This window comes from Spodoptera frugiperda, chromosome 26 (genome assembly GCF_023101765.2).
Source record: "Spodoptera frugiperda isolate SF20-4 chromosome 26, AGI-APGP_CSIRO_Sfru_2.0, whole genome shotgun sequence".
NCBI classification, from domain to species: domain Eukaryota; kingdom Metazoa; phylum Arthropoda; class Insecta; order Lepidoptera; family Noctuidae; genus Spodoptera; species Spodoptera frugiperda.
Genome location: NC_064237.1, coordinates 6,265,807 through 6,286,549, shown reverse-complemented (window position 1 = coordinate 6,286,549; position 20,743 = coordinate 6,265,807). Strand labels below are relative to the sequence as shown.

Genomic DNA, 20,743 nt, shown 5'->3' with positions numbered 1-20,743 from the left:
TAACGCTTATTTTTAAAAATGAACCCAAATAATAAAATATTAAGGAACAAAACCACAAAACATCACAGTTTCCCGACACTTATTACAATTTGTAGCAGGTTACAGCTAAGCGTTCCTTTAAGTCGCAAAGTGTACTACATAAGTAATGTGCACATAGCGGTTGTGCGATACCAAGGCAAAAGTATGCAGCATGCATTAGAAGGCGCTGCGACGCGGTGTAAAGCGCTGCCGTATATATTAGTCGCTAAGATTAAGTTCAGACGACAAGCGCTTTAAGCGCTTTATAGACAAGTAAGATTTGTCAATAAAACTTGCAGCTATGCACGTCTTATGAACTGTTTTAAGTGAGTTATATTCTCTTCCATGTTTTAGTAGAATCGTTAAGTTAGTGAAGTGAAATGAATGGAGGTCGTACATCCGTAAGGCAGGGTTGTGAGTCGTCTTTTAATGAGAGACGTAAATGTCTTATAAGTTGAAATCTTACCTTCGTTAGTATAAGATAACTTTGTCTCTATTTGAAGAACATTTTACTCAAATTGATTCAAGATATTTACTTTTAATACGGTAATTTTAGAAGTAAGTTGTAAGCCGTAGAAACGTTTTCTGTTTCTAGGCTTTGGATCGTGGGCTAAAATCTCAAGAGTTGATCACGGTACAAGAATAGGGCTATCAAATTTCCTAGACGGTTCGTTCAGGAGATAAGCACGTTCACCTACACAAACTCTTCTGTTTTATTATTAATTAATGCGTAGGTGGTACACAAATAACTGATATTATCCTTAACACTGTTTATAAATATAATATAGAAATTCTTCCACGTGATTCGTCACAAAATCTAAAAATAATTTTAAAAATATGTACAACGTCATGCCTTTTATCTCCGAAGGGATAGACAGAGGTGCACATTACGGCACGTAATGCCGCTATACAATGTACACCTACTTTTCACCATTTGTGTTATAAGTCCCATGTAATAGGGGGTGAGCACAATTCCAGACTCCGTGCTACTACTGAGAAATTTTCGTAAAACCCCGGGAATCGAACCCGAGTCCAGAAGTCGCACTTGCGACCACTCGACCAACAAGGCAGTAAATATCTAAAAATAATACCCGGGACTCGAACCCGGTACTCGACGTCCGGCAGTCGCACTTGCGACCACTCGACCAACGAGGCAGTCAAAGTCTAAGAATAATTTTATACTAAATCTCCTTTTAACAAGAGACCCGCCGTATCTTTTTAAAATAGATTCTTTGTAGACTATCGGCTTTGTGTTGAGCACTTGTAATCTGAACTAAGCCTTAAGGTGGAAGCACACTTGTGACAGCATGACATTGTTGCTGCGCTGCGCCAATATTTTCTTTCATAATCGGATTTTATCATCTGATAAACTAACTTTATGTAGTAAATAGGTAAGATAAATAACATAATATCTTAGGATGATTGGTAGAAAATGCCATATGGCATTAAGTTCGCCTAATGTAGGTACTACTATTCTATTGTATTGTGTTCATTAAAGATTCAATAAATAAATAAAAATATCTTATTTATATAACATCACGACTTTCGGTTTCCAAAAGAATAGACAAAAGTTTTACATGAATATAGCACTAACTTTTCCTATTTAATATAATGAGTCCAATATAATGGGTGGTGAACCTATTGTCATACAATGAGCACAATTCTAAACTGATATTTTTTAAAAAGACAGACAGAATGTACCCAAAACATTTCGCCCGAACCGTGAATAAAATCTGAAACGTCTCGCATACTTGACCAGCCAGTTAAATTACGCAATTTTCATAAATCGATTTCATAATAAATACAGACAATGTAACGTTACATAATAATATATTAATATTAACAAAATTATAAATTCACATTTCCCAACAACATATTGGAAGAGGAATAAAAATAAAGTGTAAAACATTTACTCATTGTGGAAATTGAATTTGCTTTTACATTTCTCGTATTATTTTGATCCCACATTATCCCTTTTGAGTGCAAATTATAATGTTTTCAACGTCACGTCTTTCCCGTATTTTTGTACCAATCCATCATTTTACGGTATTTACACTCTTTTGATGTATTTCTCCTTTTCATTTCGCGTACTTATGCTTATAATGATACTTTTATATTTTTTTGGTAAATAACAAATTATGTACTCACTCATTCACACATATTTAAGGTCTTTGTGTTAAGACAACTCAATATATTACTTGTATTTTAAACAAACGTCTGGGATTGTAATACAGAGTTTTATTTTGGTGTAAGTACCAATATATACCAGTAGGTACATGAGACTATTAAATAAATAAAATTTATTTATTTCAGGCATAGAAAAATAGAAATAGAAATAGTAATTACATAATAATTTAATAATCCTATAATAATATAATAGTACAAAATACAAATAGTCAGTATAATAGTAAATAATTCGAATATAGTTCTAATGTCAGTATAAAATAAAGAACAAATACAAAACGACAATATAATTTAGTAGAACAATAATTTAAACACCTTATTCTAAAACATATTAAGAACAAAACCACTTTAACAAAAAACTAACAATAATACACAATTTATCTTTCTACAACAAGCCTAACTAATCTAAGTCCAATCATAGGAGACCTCAAAATAGCCCTATTACACACGATATGACCATTGTAGCTCATGAACGCGCATCATTACGTACAAACGCAGGCATAATTCACCAGTCAATTCGAAATAATATCCGCCAATAGGCAGCTAGCACACGAGCTCACATCAAGTTATACAAACCAGTATAAACTGACCGTTGACCGTATGGAAAGATCATGCAAACAGAGGTCTTGATAAACTGGTTGTGTATAGCTTCGTGTCTAGTATGCACATAAACTAACAATAGCTCTATTATGTCACTGTAATTTCATACTTGATTACCTTATTAATTTAGTTGTGAGAATACTTTATATAAGTATTCTCACAGCTAAATTAATAAGGTTCTTGGTGTTATATCTTTTTCTCATAGGATTAGGAACATGTTTAACAAACTATCGATGATTATGTAATAAATAAGATGCCAAACTTCAATACTTTTCTTCCGAATTAACACTTTATTTTAATTTAGTATTGTTTATCAAATAATTAATCATCAGCCAAACACATTTGTGACTTTTCTTAAAAAAAAATATCATATTTAACAGCCATAACGCAACCTAAATAGTACTGGCTGGAAAAACAAAACAAACTTTTTTTAATCGTCTTATACATTCTGCCAAAACCACATGTAAAGTCTTAACACAGGCCATGTAATTAAAAAAAAGAACTTTTTGAATTTGGAAAGTGCGCGCTCGGCGCCATATTATAAAGTTAGCAACAAAGCGAAGTTGTAGCGGTCGCCATAGATATAAACTTGAACAACATTAACTGGTCGGAAGTTCTTCACTATTTAGCATATAGAATGGCCCGGTGGTGTTATTTTTCCACCACAGAACTTTAAAATGCTAATAACAACGTATGCACGGCTTCCTTGATGTTACTCTCTAATTTTACTCTTTTACGAGGTCGCAACATGTGATGGGGTTTTTAAAATAGTTTTTTAATTCAATTTTCTTGCTACACTCGTGTTGGTGTTGCGTAAAATAGATTTTTGTTTAACGTAAGGTTATGTAACTACTGATTCCTTTAAAATACATAAAATGTTCTACATTTATTTTGTACAACAAAATTGTATGGACTAGATAAAATATTGGAAAGAAGTAATTGAATAGTATGGATATAAAATGCAGGTTCTACCACTCTCATACAAAATGGATACAGACATTTACTTTCATTTTAAAATTCCCTGCAGGATACTTTCTGAACATTTTACTATAAGTGCGATCTTTAAATTCAATTCACCAATTGACACCTTGTACTGATACCGTTTTACACCGTTCTCACTGTTGGCAATTTTCTACAATATTCCACTTTTATGGGCACCAAGCAACTCCATATATTTAGTATATAACTGTTTCATAAAACCTTTGGTATCTACAAAACAGGTATCTGCAAAGTAAATTGAGTTTTATTGTAATACACTGACACACTATTTTCGCATTCACTTGTACTTTGTTTTCACTGAACGACCATGCGACGATGATTCTTCTTTCTCTAACAACTCTTCATCAATCAGTAGGTCAAAATTACCAAGAGCTTCGGCATTTGGTATTTTATTCCATCTTACGTCCGGTACACCATCAGGAGGCAATACTACGGATAATATGTTATCTATCAACTTGTATTTCAATATTCTGTCATTAACAGTCGTTGATGTTAACGAAGGCGACGCATTCACTTCAACTAACCACGGCTTCAACTGATTATCAATTATTATGTCGTAGCCATAACACTCAAAACAATGTCTATCATTCGCCATCACAGAGGAAACAGCCTTCAAAGAATGCACTATCAACCATTGCATCGCTGCAAACAATTTCTCGGTGACCGCTCTGCCTTGCGTTCCTTCTAAATACAAGCGCAGATTCTGCACCGTCATCTTCCCTCCATGTATGTTATTATAATCGCCGCCATGCTTCTGCACACTGACGTTAGTAAGATGTACGTACATATTATCTAACTCCGTAACACTGGTGTCGTACTTCACCGTACAAAACCTACAAAAGCCGAGTTGGAAAAGATAAGCCTTCAGAGGTCGGAAAGAAGTAACCAACACGTAAAGTCTCAGGTCAAACTTTTTGCCCCCTATTAGTAAGGGATTGTCTATGTAACGCGAAATAACGTAACTTTCCTTACTTAATTGTGGGTGGAACGGCGTTTTAGCTTCACGCGACCATTTCTTCAATTTAGATAGCTTGTTTATGAGAAAAATTCCCGTTCCCTGAGATTTTCCACACGGCTTCATGATCCAGGTGCTTTGCGGTGATTTACGATATTCCTCGACAAACATGTTGTAGTCTGCGGGCAACACAAACGTAACAGGTACGAAGTCTAGATGAACGTACCGCGTTACCACTTGACCTCCGTGTAAGGCGACCTCGGCTTTCTCAGCCAAAGGATTGCCTTCCCTTTCGAGCTCTTTTCTGTATCGCTTTATATTTTTCACGAGCAAGTCTTTCCGCGACAGTTCGTAGTGGTTTGGAAAGTGATTTATTATTTGGTTGTCATTCATCCGGTATCCGCTCTCAACGCTGAACAAGTTCCGGCACGTCTGCGTAGAGGCCCAGTAGAAATTCCATTCATCGTCGGGTCCAACTTGGTTCCATGCGCGCCTCTCGAAGTTGCTCATCAAAACTGACTTTTCTAAGTCCGTGCAAAAGTTAACTCGACATCTTTCGACAGGCGGCGCGTTTACTCTTCCGTAGAGGCTATTCGCGATTTTCTTAGCGTCTTGGTTCATCGTTATGTGTTTTCGTGTTTATTCAGATTGTTTGTTGTACATATTGACCAAATATTGGAGTCGCAGGTGAGTATCTACGGTTGTCATGGCTTTCAACAAATATCCCTTGCTATTGGCTGACATCCAATACGGCTCGTTTCGCTATGACTACGTGTAAACATTGCCGCTACGTATTGATTTTTAACGAGTTTTTCGATGTCGGCACGCGGGTTTACGTGCAACTTTCGTATCGTGAGAAAATAAAGGCGATTTCTGATATTAGCAAGAGCAATCCCTGCGTAGTAATAATCCGAGTTTTGTATTATGGGCAAGGGTTTTCCTGCCCCTAGTTCAACTTCCGCGATGGCGTCGAAGGTTATTTGAAGTAACAATAATTGCGTAGCAGTTAACACAAAATGGCTTCGTTTTATAATTAATGTTTGTATTAAAAGGTTTCAGAGCGAAATCACGCGACGTAGGTAATATAAATAAGGTGTTTTGGTTACAAACGTAGCTAATTATCAAGTGTAATACGTAACTGGGTAGGAATGCTCACACTAAGCTTAACGATCGTAAAAGACGTGTCGTGTAAGCACTTTCCGTGTTAATATTGTTTTGACGTTTTACGACAGCCGTCGCTCATAATGCCGAATTGAGCCACGAAACAAGCGGTGCTATTTACTTTCTGTTCTGACTACAACTGTGTTATTATCTTCTACACGACTCTGAGATTATAATAATATCTATTGTATTTATCATGACATTATATAAACGTTTGATACGTTCCGGAGATGCGGACTATCTAGCGGGTTTACCGGGGCTCCTGCTCGACAAGGAGTAGGAAAAGGGTAGTCAGTAAGAGTCTGACACTCCCACTCGCCTCGCCCAAGGCGGGAGAAGAATCATTGAATGAGTTTCCCCTCTTAAAAACAACGTTTGATACGTTACACAAGACAAGTATTGTTCAAGCAAAATTAATCCCTAAGAAATACAATAACAATATCCTTCAACAATAATGCCGAAGCCAAAAAAAATATAATGTGTTTCAGAAATAATAAAAAGCTTTTACTAACAATCGCTGGTTTCCTAGCTCCACATTTGGGTTGGTAATAAAATACTCATTTCTAACTCTCACATACGGCATGATTTAATAAATGTTTATTCCTTTCCGTACGGTTTTCCCTCTTGGAAATTCCAAGGAATTATTCTTGGTATGTAAACTTTTTATGAAATAAATTCGCATATTAACACAGGATTGTTTGTTCGAAACATTATTTACGAAGGAAATTTTAAATGTCGTAGGTGTATGTGTTAGCAGTTGATTTTTCATGACACTTAATTGTAATTGAGTTATGTCGCGTTGATCGACTGATTATCGATTACGATGTTTTGGCTCCGATTCCAACTAAGCTATTCTAGCTGCGGACTGCCGGGTCATAGCGGGTTACTGGGACTTCACCACGAAAAGCACGAGTAGGAACGAGGTAGTTTTTAGTCAGTAAGAATCTGACACTCCCCCTTGCCGCGCCAAAGGCGAGAGAAGTCATTGGATGATCCTTATCGTCGTATATCGGGTCGTTATCAAATTTGCTATCATTTCATGCTTAAATGGCTAACTCTAGTTTACATTTGCAACACAATTAATTTGGATATTATCTCAGTCGTAACCACGGATCATAACTATGACGATCGTATGGAAAATGCCAATGTGATTTCGACGTTAAAGCATTTTATAAGATTTTAATTGAATGTGGCTCGTGACACCCGCTTCTCATGCATGACGGTGTGGGATCGAAAACTACCAACGGCAAGTACTAATGTAATTTTTTCCAAGTTATAAGAATATACGGTGAAGAAAAGTATCGTGAGGAGACCTAGGCTTAAATTTTTAATTATAATGTTTGAAATGACCAATCTACATTAAGCAAGCGTAGTGTTTACCCTTTCCACCTGAGAAGAGGCCCTTGGTCAGCAGTGACCACTTACAGGCTGTTTGATAATGAAACATAAGTACATGTAGGTAAACGTATTAATGAATGTTATTAATAGTTAATCCTGCGAGCGAAGGTACTAATTACATCATACAGATAATTAATTATGGAACATTATCTCGAGATTAATATCAACCATCTGTCAACTATATGTAAACAGTGATCGTGTCCGATAACGGGACCGGTTGTAATTGATTTGAAATAATTATGAACAGCATAGTCGCTGTTAGGAGTAAATACGACTTGGCAGAATATAATATTTTAAATTTTATTCAGTATCTAATGCTTACTTCGTGTTCATCATAATCCAGACCAGGAGTAGTAATGGGGTAGGATGGTTTTTAGTCAGTAAGAGTCTGACAGTCGATTTTGCCTCACCCGGCAGGAAAAGACGTTGGATGATATTTCTTAAAAAAAGCAACGGCTAACGGGTCCCTAACTGGTATCCTGAAATGTACTACTACTACAAAACACTCATTTTTCACCAATTATGGTAATTGTAATTGGAGAAGTAGTCGTTTAGTTATAACAGAGTAAAATACATTTGTCACTACTCACACTTTTCTCGTGGGTGTCATAAGAGCCGAGTAAGAGAAACATGGACAATAACAGACCCGACAGAGGGCGCTTCTTGACAAACCCGTACCTTTCAAGCTACCATCTTCAATCCGTTTGCCAAACGTGGTTAAATCCTCTTATGTAGAAACTCATAGTCCAATAATGAATTTCAATTTTAATGTTGTTGGAGCCACAATTCATTTCTAAAATCGTTTGCGCTTAACCTGTAAAGCTAAATGTCGATACGCCAACGCAGCAAGAACGCAATAAAGCCGCGCAGTAGAATCAAAACCGCAACTGGTGTCGAAGTAGTAGCTAGCTAATCAGGCTCTGAGCTAATCTATCCAATCAAGTACTTGCGTTAGCTTGTCTAATCATTCCCATACTGCATATGAGTCTTTAGGAATAGTACAATTGCAATACAGCAGCAGTTCGAAGCGTCAAACAGTCTGGTAACACTTAAACAAAACATTTGCAAATAAAGGCGAAAGATTATTACGGAACAAAGGCACGTGGTAGGATAATAGCAACGTTTAATCCGATGCCAGAATTTGAAGTATTAGTCGACAAAATATTATTTGTTTTAAAATAAAACCTGAAGCTTTTCGAAAACAAAATACGTTATTCATAATTTCATTTTCTATTTTTCATTACGACCTACGTGAACTGAAATTTTATGATCTAAAAATGAATGGAATTTTGATTCCTTTCAAGGAAATAATAAAAGTGGAGTTTTTAATAAAGAGTGTGACTTTATGTTTTGTTATTGCGAAATAAAGGATTTTTATTGGCCTTTTGTTTATGGAGTCTCATTTACTTTGTTAGCTAGTAAATGTTGACACACTTTCTGTTGATGGAAAATTATTTTTAATTAAGACTCGCTAATCCGGCAAACTTCGTACCGTTTCAATTATTTGTTTTCTCACGTTTTCACTCTTTCCTTTAGGGACTTTTCACAAATAATTCTAGACCATAATTAGCCAAATAAATAGAGATATAGAATATAAGTATTGTAAAAACGTCTTTTGTAGTTTGCTTAGAGTACAACCGTTGGCTAAAAATTGTTAGGACTATGTATCTTACTGCATTTGATAAATTTTCGCCATGACACCGTAGCTTGACCACATAACATCTCTGCTCATAGCTTCAGAGTAAAGATATATATTTCAAGCATTTTATTTTACCCAACATTGTAAGCCCAAGTTAAGTCAAGCATATATTTTACTGGATCTCAGTAACACACAACGGAAAGCAGTATTTTTAAAGCAATTGCACCGTTGCCCATTCGTATATTTTATTCATAAGTGACTTTTATGTTCATCCAATACACTAGACGTACATAAATATAGGAGCAAACACCAAAATGATTAAAATTTATTTCCACTGCAGGAAATAAAATATTAAAACAATTTTACTACGAAAAGCTCTTTACTGATTTAAATGTTTAAATAAACCTACTTATGTTTTAATTCTAGGATTATATTCATTATCCGACTGTTTCGTTGATCTAGTGTTATTGATTGATATAAAATATGACGTAAAATCACGCTTTTAATTTACCGTACAGTTGAATATAGAAGGATTTTATTTATATGTATACTTAAGTGTGGGAGAGCCAAGCTTCGGCACGAATATTATGTCGGCTCGACCGGAATGATACCACGGCCTCACAGAAAACCGACGTGAAATAACGCTTGCGTTGATTTCGTTGTGCGAGTGAGATTACCGGAGATCCAATTACCCCCCCCCTTCCTAATCCCCGATTCCCCAACAACCCTTAAATTCCTAACCCTCAAAAGGCCGGCAACGCACTTGTAACGCCTCTGGTGTTTCGGGTGTTAATGGGCGGCAGCGATTGCTTACCATCAGGTGATCCGTCTACTCGCTTGCCGGCTTATGCCATAAAAAAAATATTAACATAAATTAGTTTTACAAAAATCTTCTTTACTAAAGCACCTACCTAAGGACTTACTATTTCCATCCAAACTAGGTCTTACATTAATAACCTATTAGGCGCTTAAAGTATAAAAAAGTGGCACAGTAATGCGCCACCGTCGAGTGCTACAGAAGGCCGTAGGCTAAGAGCTCTCCCATATAGATTAATGAATGTGGACGAAACAAAAGAGGCGTGCGCTTGGAAAATGGGGCTTCATTCTGTCAGCCAAGAGATACAGCTAGGTGCTCGTATAAAACTGAGCGAAGCTTCTGGAAAAATTGATGCCGCGATCTTTGAATGGAAGTTTTCTTGTAAAGAAAATTTGAGTGAAGACTTTTGTGTCTTGTTTTATTTTTTTAAGAAGTAGATATGGACTAGTTTTGAATTATTTGGAGCTTACTTTATAGTTGTTGAGACAAAAGATTGTGAGTAACATTTAAAAATGGATCACTGAATGTGTTGCTGCGCAAATCTTGAGAACGGCTGATTTCGTTAATTCTTTTTTTGGGTATTTTTATTGATAGAAGAAGTTTCGTACATATATATAAATTTTCCAAGAGGAAATAAAGTTCTTGGGATCGGCTAGTTCTAAATAAAAAGAGATATTTTCATTCAACAGTTCAAAATAAATCCTGTTAACCTTTTGAAGTAATTTTAACGTGAACAAAGCTTGTTTGCAGAACAAATTGGATCATAATGTAACACGGGCCTGTTGTTTATATAATGTTAGGGCCGTGTTGTCACGTGTCCAGGCTCTCACTTCGTGGTAATCAGTAAAAACCTGCTTAAACTCCCACACACGCACGTTTCCCATACAGAAAATCATCAAATATCCAGAGTACTGTTGCTGGGTTCACAACAAAAGTGCCTATTAAAGCCAGTTTCCTGACCCCACTCGTGGTAAAAGGCTTCCCTAATATAGACCATAGAAATAACATGTGACCCGGCCATCAGGTAAATAAATTTTCCGACGTGCGCTCGGCTTCCTTCGATCTTTTTCGTCTAGCTTCGGAAACGTTCGGCTATCATCGGCCGGTGTATCTTCTAGGAAATAATATTTTACACGGATAACCCGGTGTGAATTTTATATAGGAAACTTGGACACGTTGCAGATATTCTATTAAGTAATTTTTCTAAAAATGTGTTCTAAAATTCACTTAGCAAAGTGTCTACTAAATATAGTAGTAGGTAGAAAGGTATGTACGTGAGCATATTATATGATAAACTCTGTTGATATAATGTAGTCTGCACTTGATTGATGATGACGAACTGTGTATTGAATTTATTTTCTTAGTGCTATTCTGCTAGTAAGTGACATTGTATAATTTTATTGAGATTAACGTTTCTTTAAGCCTTCTCTGATTAATCGAAAAACAAAGCAAGACATAATCCCCTGTAAGCCTTATACAATATATTTTAGATCGACTCTCATTTTATCGTGATATTTTGTTAATAATTTATTAATTATTATCAACTTACATTTTATAAACGAGTTGATTAAAATACACGCCAACATAATAAATCTGATGCCGTGATAAATGACTATCAACTATCATCAATAACCAAAATGGATGATAACCAATAATTTATTAACAAGTATATCGAATTATACAATTTGATTCGCTCGAAATGATAAATACGTTTAACCACGGAAACCAACACCGTATTTTACAACAATGTTATCGTGTTATTTTAATTCAATTTACATATAGCCAGGGTTGTTAAAAACTGGAGCTTTAATTTGAAATATCCCTTTAATTTAGCAAATAATTATATTGCCAATAGTATAAATGTCTTTAATTATGATGACATTTTTATGTAATAAGCCGGTAAACGACAAGACGGATTACCTAATGATAAGCAATCGCCGTCGCCCATGGACACCCGAAACACCAAGAGGCGTTACAAGTGCGTTACCGGATTTTTGGGGGTTATTTTAATTAAGAATTGTTGGGGAAGCGTTGTTTCACGTCGGTTTTCTGTCAGGCCGTGGTATCGCTCCGCTCGAGCCACCCATTCGTGAGTACATTTCAATGTTTTTAATTATGATTCAGAATTTTCCCTGCGTTAGAAAAATCGGGAACAAACAAATAAAATCAGTCATCCAAAACGAATAATGCAATGCCTTAGTTTCTCCCTAAACATTTTCATTTAGTTTTATTTCTAAGTTTATCCAAAATTTTTAGCGTAAAATTAGATATTTTCTTGGAAAATTTCTACGGTATTTTCCGTATTCCAACGCTGTTTTGACTCAAACAAACCTTTCCAGTCGCCATAACTTTGTCATAACATTTATTACTAAGAAAAGCATAAATCTGGCGATAAATTCCTATGGCTGCATATAAATTCCCATGCTTCGGTGGGCACGAACCGAGTTCCCGGGCAAAATATAATTATGTGGGACTCTCCGGATGTGTCGAGCATACACCAAATACGCATTTCTCTCAAATGTTTGTAATAAATAAAGTATGACGGCATTACTTTTAATGATAAACCTGTGTTTGTGTATGCGAATGTACCTATATGAGGGCTTAATGAGTGAAGTTTTATGTGTGCGTGTGATGTGTTTGAAATGTATGGATATTATGGAGGATGCAGTAATAATTTTAATTAGAACAAAATTGTATGCCATTGCCTAATAAATTGTTGTAGTATTTTGGAAGAAATATTCTAAATAGTCATATAATATAATCGCAAACCTTTTTCTGTCCAATGCTGGTTTCTCCAAGCTGTATGTGGTACACCCCGTTTTTCATAGTGGACTCAAAACCCTAATATAGTAATAGTTGTTTGAATGTAACAAGTAACCAAATGCCTCAATGTAATACCTAATAGTTTCCTCACCCAGGACCCAAATTTAACTCTTTTTCATAACACATTGTTTTTAAACTACGCAGCAAAGTAACATTAATAATAAAATACAAAGGATCTTACGTCCAAGGAGCACAGAATACAGTCTCTAAGGAAATTAACTTTTAAAGAATATTGCATAAGTTTTAAACTTGCTTAAAATTTTGTAACTAACATAAATGTATATACTAAGCTGCTGGCCACATTCCGTCACACAACTTTGAAGCTGCGGGCAGCGTCGCGGGATGGCTCTAGTGAATATACAAAAGTTTAATTAAACGAATTAAAGTTTTGCTTTAATGAATAATGCTATCTTGGGTTTAGTTGTTTATTTTTTCAAACTACATTATACAGCATTCATTATAATCAACATCGATAGACAACATAGATATTTTCAGTAATTGAAATTGATTTATGAATCTGTCGAAATTCCTAACACAATTTATGAACAAGTGCTATTTAGTTCAAAAATAGCTATTTTCCAGTGACTATATTCATAGAACATTCCCTTGTGAATCATACATTTTCCTGGAATATATCTACTTACTAATACGAGTGTTCCTTGTACATTATTCTAGAAATAATACTTCTAAACTTTCAAATTGAATATATTAGGTAAACACCTTTGTAATTTATTGCTGCCTGAACTCCCAAGGGAGCCAACAAATGTATAATTCTGCAAGCTCCTCAATATTTAATTTCTAATTTGGCAGAGAAGCCGGTCGGAAGCTATTTATTAATGCAGCCTACTTGGTTAATCAGCTTAATTATTTGTAGCTATTTGAAGTAATTATACCGGCTTGAAAATAAACTTAATTAATATTTTAGCAAGTAGGTAACTTTCAGCTCGCATTTCATGGATATTATGATGGCTAATTTACAGATAAGCATTTAATAAAATGTTGTATTTTATTTTGAGACTTTACATCTTTTGCGATACATTGGAAAGTGTTCACTTATTAAAAGTAAAATAATGACATTTTACTACTGTTTGAAACTCGACTAGTTTCAAGCCATGCTAGAGGCTCATATTCATGAGCAGCATTCTGTGACGACGCAGCGACAGTGGCGCTGCTACTCTGATACTAGTCGAGTTGCTCGTCAAACAGTTACGTGAGTAATTTCCGAATACTCAAACGCTAGTCAATTTTAAGATACTCTCAAAACTAGTTCTGTCCCTATCAATTCTTTATAAAATGACAGAGATACCGCGATATTTAAGTACAACTTAAAATCCTGAGTAGCATTTCAGTATTCGGGCGTAAGTCGCTAACATAATAATAAATAAAGATTTTTTTATAAATTAGTGTAAAATCTTTAAAAGTTATACTTTACTGGTGTCATATAAGCCGCTTAAATATTAAATAAACAAACATGAAGTTCACAGTGAATATTAAGTAATTTAGCTAAAATTACGATGGAAATTTCACATACGTTTCTGTTTTAATTTCATGGAAAGATACATTAAATAGTATCACTTAAGTATTTTGTAGCAATTTGCGTTCAATTGTCTCTGCCTACCCCCATGGGAGACAGGCGTAAGGTTATACAATGTATTTTATTTCTTAATGAAAAGTTCAGCAGAATAGCACAAGTAATATAAAATAATATACAATTTAAATATATAACGGTATTATATTAGCCTTATACTAAATTAGAATATAATCTTGAAAACCAACTACTAGTAGAGCTTTTCTCCATTAATTTACGTAAGTAAACAGTGATTTTTAGTTAATTTAGTATTTCTCACGATAGTTATTTTAAAAAAAATGATATATCCAAGATTGTTGTTTTTGAAAAAAATATTACGTTGCGTTAAAAAACTTAACACAATCCGTAATATAAAACGGAACTATCATTAAAGTTTGTTACATACATCCGAATGGACCCACATCAAACAACTTATAATTAACTCAGTTCTACTGAACCTTTTCTAAACCAATCCTTATATATAATCCAATATTTAACTGTCGAAAACTGTTGATCGAAACATTTCCGATCGTAAAGGCTAGCAACCCACTTTATATGGTTTATAGTTGTAAATGAACAGTTAACTATTAAATGAGCAAAACAGTTTTGCAAAACAGTAACCTTAGTACGAGTTTGCACGAGAGCGCGTTCGGCGCTCTGATTGGCCGGCAATGAATAAACCAACCAATTAGAGCGCCGAACGCGCTCTCGTTTCGGTCACTTTAAACGTGAAGCAAACTTATACTAAGGGTATTGAGCAGTTTCCAAACAATGATACTAAAGTACAAAATAATTACGATTTATAACAGTTTTATAACATTTTGATTTTGATTAGATTTAATCAACATATCATGGTAGCTCTAGTTTTTTTAATAGGTTCTTCCCAAAAATTGGTTTGTTGAGAAGATATTTTATAAGCACAATTTTACTCTTATTTTGGAATACAAGGAACATGGTGTTGTTGTAATAATATGATTACCCAGAAATATGCCTGTATCACCATTCCCTATAAAATAATAACCATCATTATATTTTATTATTGGGAAAAATATTCGAAGAACATGTCCCATAATAAGAGTATTCTTCTGTATAATCTTGACAAATCGGAATTAGATATAATATTACTATTTTGTACAACATAATATGATTATAATGAAGGTTGTATTCTTGATCATTATTGATACATACATAATAATATTATAACATGGGTTGTTTCTGCGTAAATAATGTAATGTATTTTCTCGTATCCATTATAATATTTGCGGCTCATTAAATAAGAAAATATTATTGCTTGTTGGTACAGTTTGGTTGTGTACACAAATATTTATAACGATATCTCTGATATATACACGGTATACTAAAGAGAGCATACTATATATTTTTATACGTCTACTTAAGCGCGGTTTCACCCGTTCTTCTCGGCTCGTATTGGTCATAGTGTAATATTTTATACACTTTAGCTTTTATGGACTAATTTTTGATGATAATGCTTTATCATCTATACATATAATAAAATCGTAGAAAAGTGCTGTCTGTACATTGAAAATAAAAATAAAAAAAATAGCAGGGGTTATTGTTATGTCGATGTCGAACCCAAAAATGTAATTAACTTTTTTTTGTCTGTTTGTCTGTTTGTCTGTTTGTCTGTTTGTCTGTTTGTCTGTTCGTCTGTGCGCGCTAATCTCAGAAACGGCTGATCCGAGTTGGATGCGGTTTTCACGAATATATTGTGGGATGCTTAAATTTACATTTAGTGTTTGTTTCATGTCAATCGGTTCATAAATAAAAAAGTTATGTCAAATTAAAGAAACACGTCGAACATTCTATGCTTATACCATTAATCTCCGCAACTATTTGACGGATTTGGTTGAAATTTGGTACAGATATAGTTTAGAACCTTAGAAAGGACATAGATATATTTTTATTTCAAAAATCAAAAAATAAAAATAAGAAATAAATTATTTATAAATAATTCTATGTCGATCGTTACACGACTTCGGTTCATGTTATTGTTTTAATTCATCGAAAAAAAGTAAATAAATAGTAAAAAGGTATGAAAAAAATAATATCAATATAATAAAACATTTAGTACAAAGAAAATGCTCTAACGGAGTATAGATAATTCTATGTCGATCGTTACACGACTTCGGTTCATGTTATTGTTTTAATTCATCAGTCGTATGATTATTTGTCTGTAGTGGTCCTGCTGTTTCGTATATTCTAAATTGGTTTCGTTGTATTTGTCAATTAATAAGTTTATTTGTTGGGTTTTCCTGGTTTTTTGGTTAAACTATTTAACGTAGGTTTAGTTTGATATCGATTATTAGTAGTTACTGTAGTTAGTTTTTTTAATAAAATTGTAAGTCTAATTTATAAATTAATTAGATTAGATTTAAGTCGTTTCTTTTAAATTATTTAGTTTAAGCTTGGTTATTATAGCATAGAGGATAGGTTGTAATATAGTTTCTTTTTTAATTGTTATAAATTCGTAATTCGTAGCTTTCTTTAGTTTTAAGTTAGTTTAAGTCCGTTTTTAAACTATTTTTTCAATGCCCTAAGTGAGTATACATCTATTAAATTCAAACGCAGAGCTCATTATGTTGATTTTTGAAGAGTTCCCTGGAATATCTTCCACATCTCATTTTTGAAGAGATCCCGCGAGATCGGGAACTATGTGGTTAAAACCAAAAATTTGCCGGAAGTCACTATTCCACGCGAACGAAGTCGCGGGCAAAAGCTAGTCAAAAATAAAATCATATCAGTACAGTGGTTTAAGCGTACAGAAGAGACAAAGACGTGAGTTACATTTGTATTTATATAATTTTTACACCCTATTCGGCTTCTATCGGTCATGACGTAATGTTTTATGGCCTATTTAACACAAAAATATCTTGTTCAAATCGGACCATTGGTCTGGAGTTCGTTTGCTTCTCTTCAGTTCTATTTATTAAAGAAACTCTTCACCTTTATATATCAAGTATATAGATGATAACTAAGTACTAATTAACGGTATGTTTCACACTTATTGGTATTTTTACGTTAAACATGACGGCGAGTAAGTATAGTCGTTGATTGAGTGGTCATAATAAGACTGAGGAGTTCAAGAATATAGTCTTAATCCTCAAATTTTGTTATAAAGATTTCTCGTTTAAGAACGTTGAGCATCTTCAGACGTCTTCTTCGGCAATATAAAAATAAAAACAAATCATAAATTCAACGTATACATTTCATAAATTTCATCAAAACACCTAGCTACCACCTAACCCTTTACATAAAAACATAAAAAATAACACCAAAGACCGTGAGACAAGACAACAAAACAAAATTAAACGTTAAAATTTATACAGAAAGTTAATAGACCGCAACCTCGGGTGTGCTGTGCGTCCTGAACCTACGTTAGCAACATTAATTTATTGGTGCACTGCCGAGGATATTTATGGCTTAGTCTTAGCACAACTTTCTCTGGGCACACGCCAAGTATCCCACGTGATAACTTTAGCTAGCTTCCTTGGTATTTTTGTTCGCGAAAATGAACTTGAGTGACAATGAGTGGGTTATTACATAGGTTACTGCATTATTGGGCGACCGGTTGCTATGCAAAGTGTCGCGGGTTCGATTCCTGCGCTGGCCATGTAGTGATAATGGTATTTTCTGAGTAAAATTACCTTTATTAGCTCGGAGTAAAGAAGTTTGGCGGTGTTTCTCATAGCTTGTCGCGCCTCTTCTCGTGGCGGTCTATCGCCCCTTGGGTTTAAAGAGTGCGCAAACAGAGACTGCACCTGTGTTTGCGTAGGTACACTTGTGTATTGTGTAGTGGGCTAGTCTAGTTAGACAGACTGACTACCGTAATCGAAATCGATTTGGAAAGATTTTTATGTAATGACCTATCTCCAAAACAATAGAGGCAAAATCCCTGGCAATGATTGAAACGACATAACTTTTGTCTATATGTACATATTATCTACATAATTAATCCCCACTTTTCACCACTTACAAAACTCGTGCAAATTGTATAAGGTGAATTTAAGGTCAGACACGAAGAAGAAATTAGTGATATAGAAGCGAGAGGCGTAATAAATCATCTCTGACTAAAACTCTCAGAAATACAAGAAATATTCTTCATTACAACAATAATGCCGTCTGAATCAATATTGGAGTAACTTTTTGCCGTCTAATTCCAAAGTTTCCTACTAAATTGGGGTTCCGTATGTTTTGAGAGGACCATAAATTCAATTTGCTAGAAATTTGTTAATTTCAAATTTATTACCGACCTACAGAATACGCAATGAAGGGTTTAAAATGGTTTGCTCCATAGAATGTCGTAGTACAAATTAATAATGGCAGGTTCTTAAGTAAAAGGGTTCACAGTTGACAAGAGTAATTAGCAAATGAGTAAATGAGCAAGAGACAAAAGATAGGTCTACAAAACATTTTTGGGGCCAGTCAAGTACCATTTCTGTTTAATGTCTTCGCTGACAACTTGGTGATCACAGACCATAGATCGTAGCCCGTCTCTTCGTAGCTAGTCCAATAGATGTAGGTTCTAAAACTATTTAAAGAGCTGGTGATACTTATCCTAAATATTGTAATGCATCAAGCACCACAACGCACAACAAAGAAATGCCAACGTTAGAATGCTTTTCCGCCATATGGAAAGATGACCATGGATGTGTGATGTGACTTACCTACTACTACTACTTCCTAGCACAGCTACATAGCTTAGTATCGTTGGAAACGGTCACATAGTTACAGCTTAGCTATTACATCGTCGTAGCATAGCTACATGGCACATTGATGACGGAGTCGGGGTGTCGTCGCGGTAATAATCGGTAGTAATGAGAACTACATTGTTTGTCCATGTTTATTACAATATTGTATTCGCAATGATAACAGTCAATAACGTAATGTAAGCTTTTACAAAAGTTGTTAATACTACACTAGTTTACAATTAGGATTGTCTTAAGAGATGAGCGTGATCGCGCAACCGTGTCCCATGAAGGAATGTCTGTCTGACCTATCGAACATATAAAACTAACCTACTTAAGTATTTATGAGAACAAAGATAGTGAATAATACACATGGCTTGGCTCAAACATTAAGATCACGGTAACTTCCTCGGCGGTATTATAACGTAGTAGGTATAGTAGATATTACCGCGTTACGGTTACTGGGTACTGTATCCCATAACTTGTGCGAGGCCATAAAGCCAGCGAGTAATGTTCTGATAACATGTTAAGCTATAGCTTTCATATCGATGGAAAAACCTTTATCTATGTACTGGTGTCTTTACTGATGTTATAGTGTTTATTTGTTTGTCTTTCAGTTACATTCCAATTTGGTGTTTTAACACGATTTGTATCGAACTATGTAATAAAATCTATGAATAACAAATACTTCTGGTTGTTGTATCATAAAAAAAATGTGAATTTATAATAGGTATGTTTCAATGTAACTAAAAATACTTTTACTCACGTAAATTAATGGAGGGAAGCTCTACTAGTTTCGAGTCGCAGAGAGACTCTTCATTATGAGCAGAGTGCGTAGACGCAGCGACGTCGCGCAGCGTAGCAGCTAAGCAAACTAGGAAAGCTTTTCTCTATCTCTTTCTCTATTTTGGTGTCTAGAGGTAGTTTAGAGGTTGGAGAACCATATAAACTACTTTGGGCAACTTTGTGTGATCCACAAAATGTGTGTGTGTATTTATGTGAAAAATTATGTGCCTGTAAACGTAAACCAAGATAGGTACAGGATAAAATCTAAATGTATGGATAACATTATTTTTTTAAAAAGCTTGTAGAATACTTTCGCACATATTTAGTACGAAATATACAAAAAGAAAATTGCTTTGTAAATCGTAATGTAATATTTTATTCTACATTGTGTGAACGTGTTTGCTATCTTCACATGAAAATTGCATTGAATAAAATTCGTCGAAGATAAAAAGCTATTTTAAAATGTATGTAAACTTTATTTTTTTATTAAACTGTTTCTGATATCATATAATATATCGTTCATATTGATCATCAAATAACTATATTCGACATATTTTTCCCATACAAACTGCACTGTATTTACCATTAGTTAATGAGTATGGCCATGGAACAATTAAGTATGTCATTATTAAATTGTTCACCGGGCCAGTTAGTGCACAACTTTTAGATCTTATAACGCAGTTCATTCTATTCCTCATATATCGACCTAATAAACCGTGTTAAACAAAACTAAAAAAATTGTCCCGAATAATCCCTTTCAATTGACAAAAGGAACACAATTTCTCTCCAAAAGAGTTCTAGAAAAAACAGACATTCATTTTTATTCCTTAAAAAACGGTTAGGTAGATACATACAACCAATCCAACCCTATTTTTCCCGCGGGACATTACGTAAAATAGTTCACAAAAGTGTCGGCTAAAAGCCAGTAAGGAAACATGTTCGCAATGGGCTGCCACCGATCGTTCATTGTAGGTGGGCGAACGATCCGTCAATGCCACCGCGCGCTGATTTTATTTACCAGGAAAAGTACCGTGATTTGTATTACTTGTATGAACGCAACGTACGTTTCCTCAAAATTAGATTTCAAAGA

The 20,743-nt window shown here is 34.6% G+C and overlaps 1 protein-coding gene across 1 annotated transcript; it reads right to left on the bottom strand.

Moving 5' to 3' along the window:
• Window positions 1-2,431: 2,431 nt before the first annotated feature.
• On the bottom strand, window positions 2,432-5,468 carry LOC118264376 (polyglutamylase complex subunit TTLL1-like). The gene has a single exon (XM_035576865.2). It carries the CDS (start codon window positions 5,375-5,377, stop codon window positions 4,079-4,081), a length of 1,299 nt encoding a protein of 432 aa, XP_035432758.1. The 5' UTR covers window positions 5,378-5,468; the 3' UTR covers window positions 2,432-4,078.
• Between the last annotated feature and the right edge of the window lie 15,275 nt (window positions 5,469-20,743).

Coding starts and splice junctions, on each gene's coding strand:
- LOC118264376 (XM_035576865.2), bottom strand. CDS start 5,377: ATGAACCAAGACGCTAAGAAAATCGCGAATAGCCTCTACGGAAGAGTA.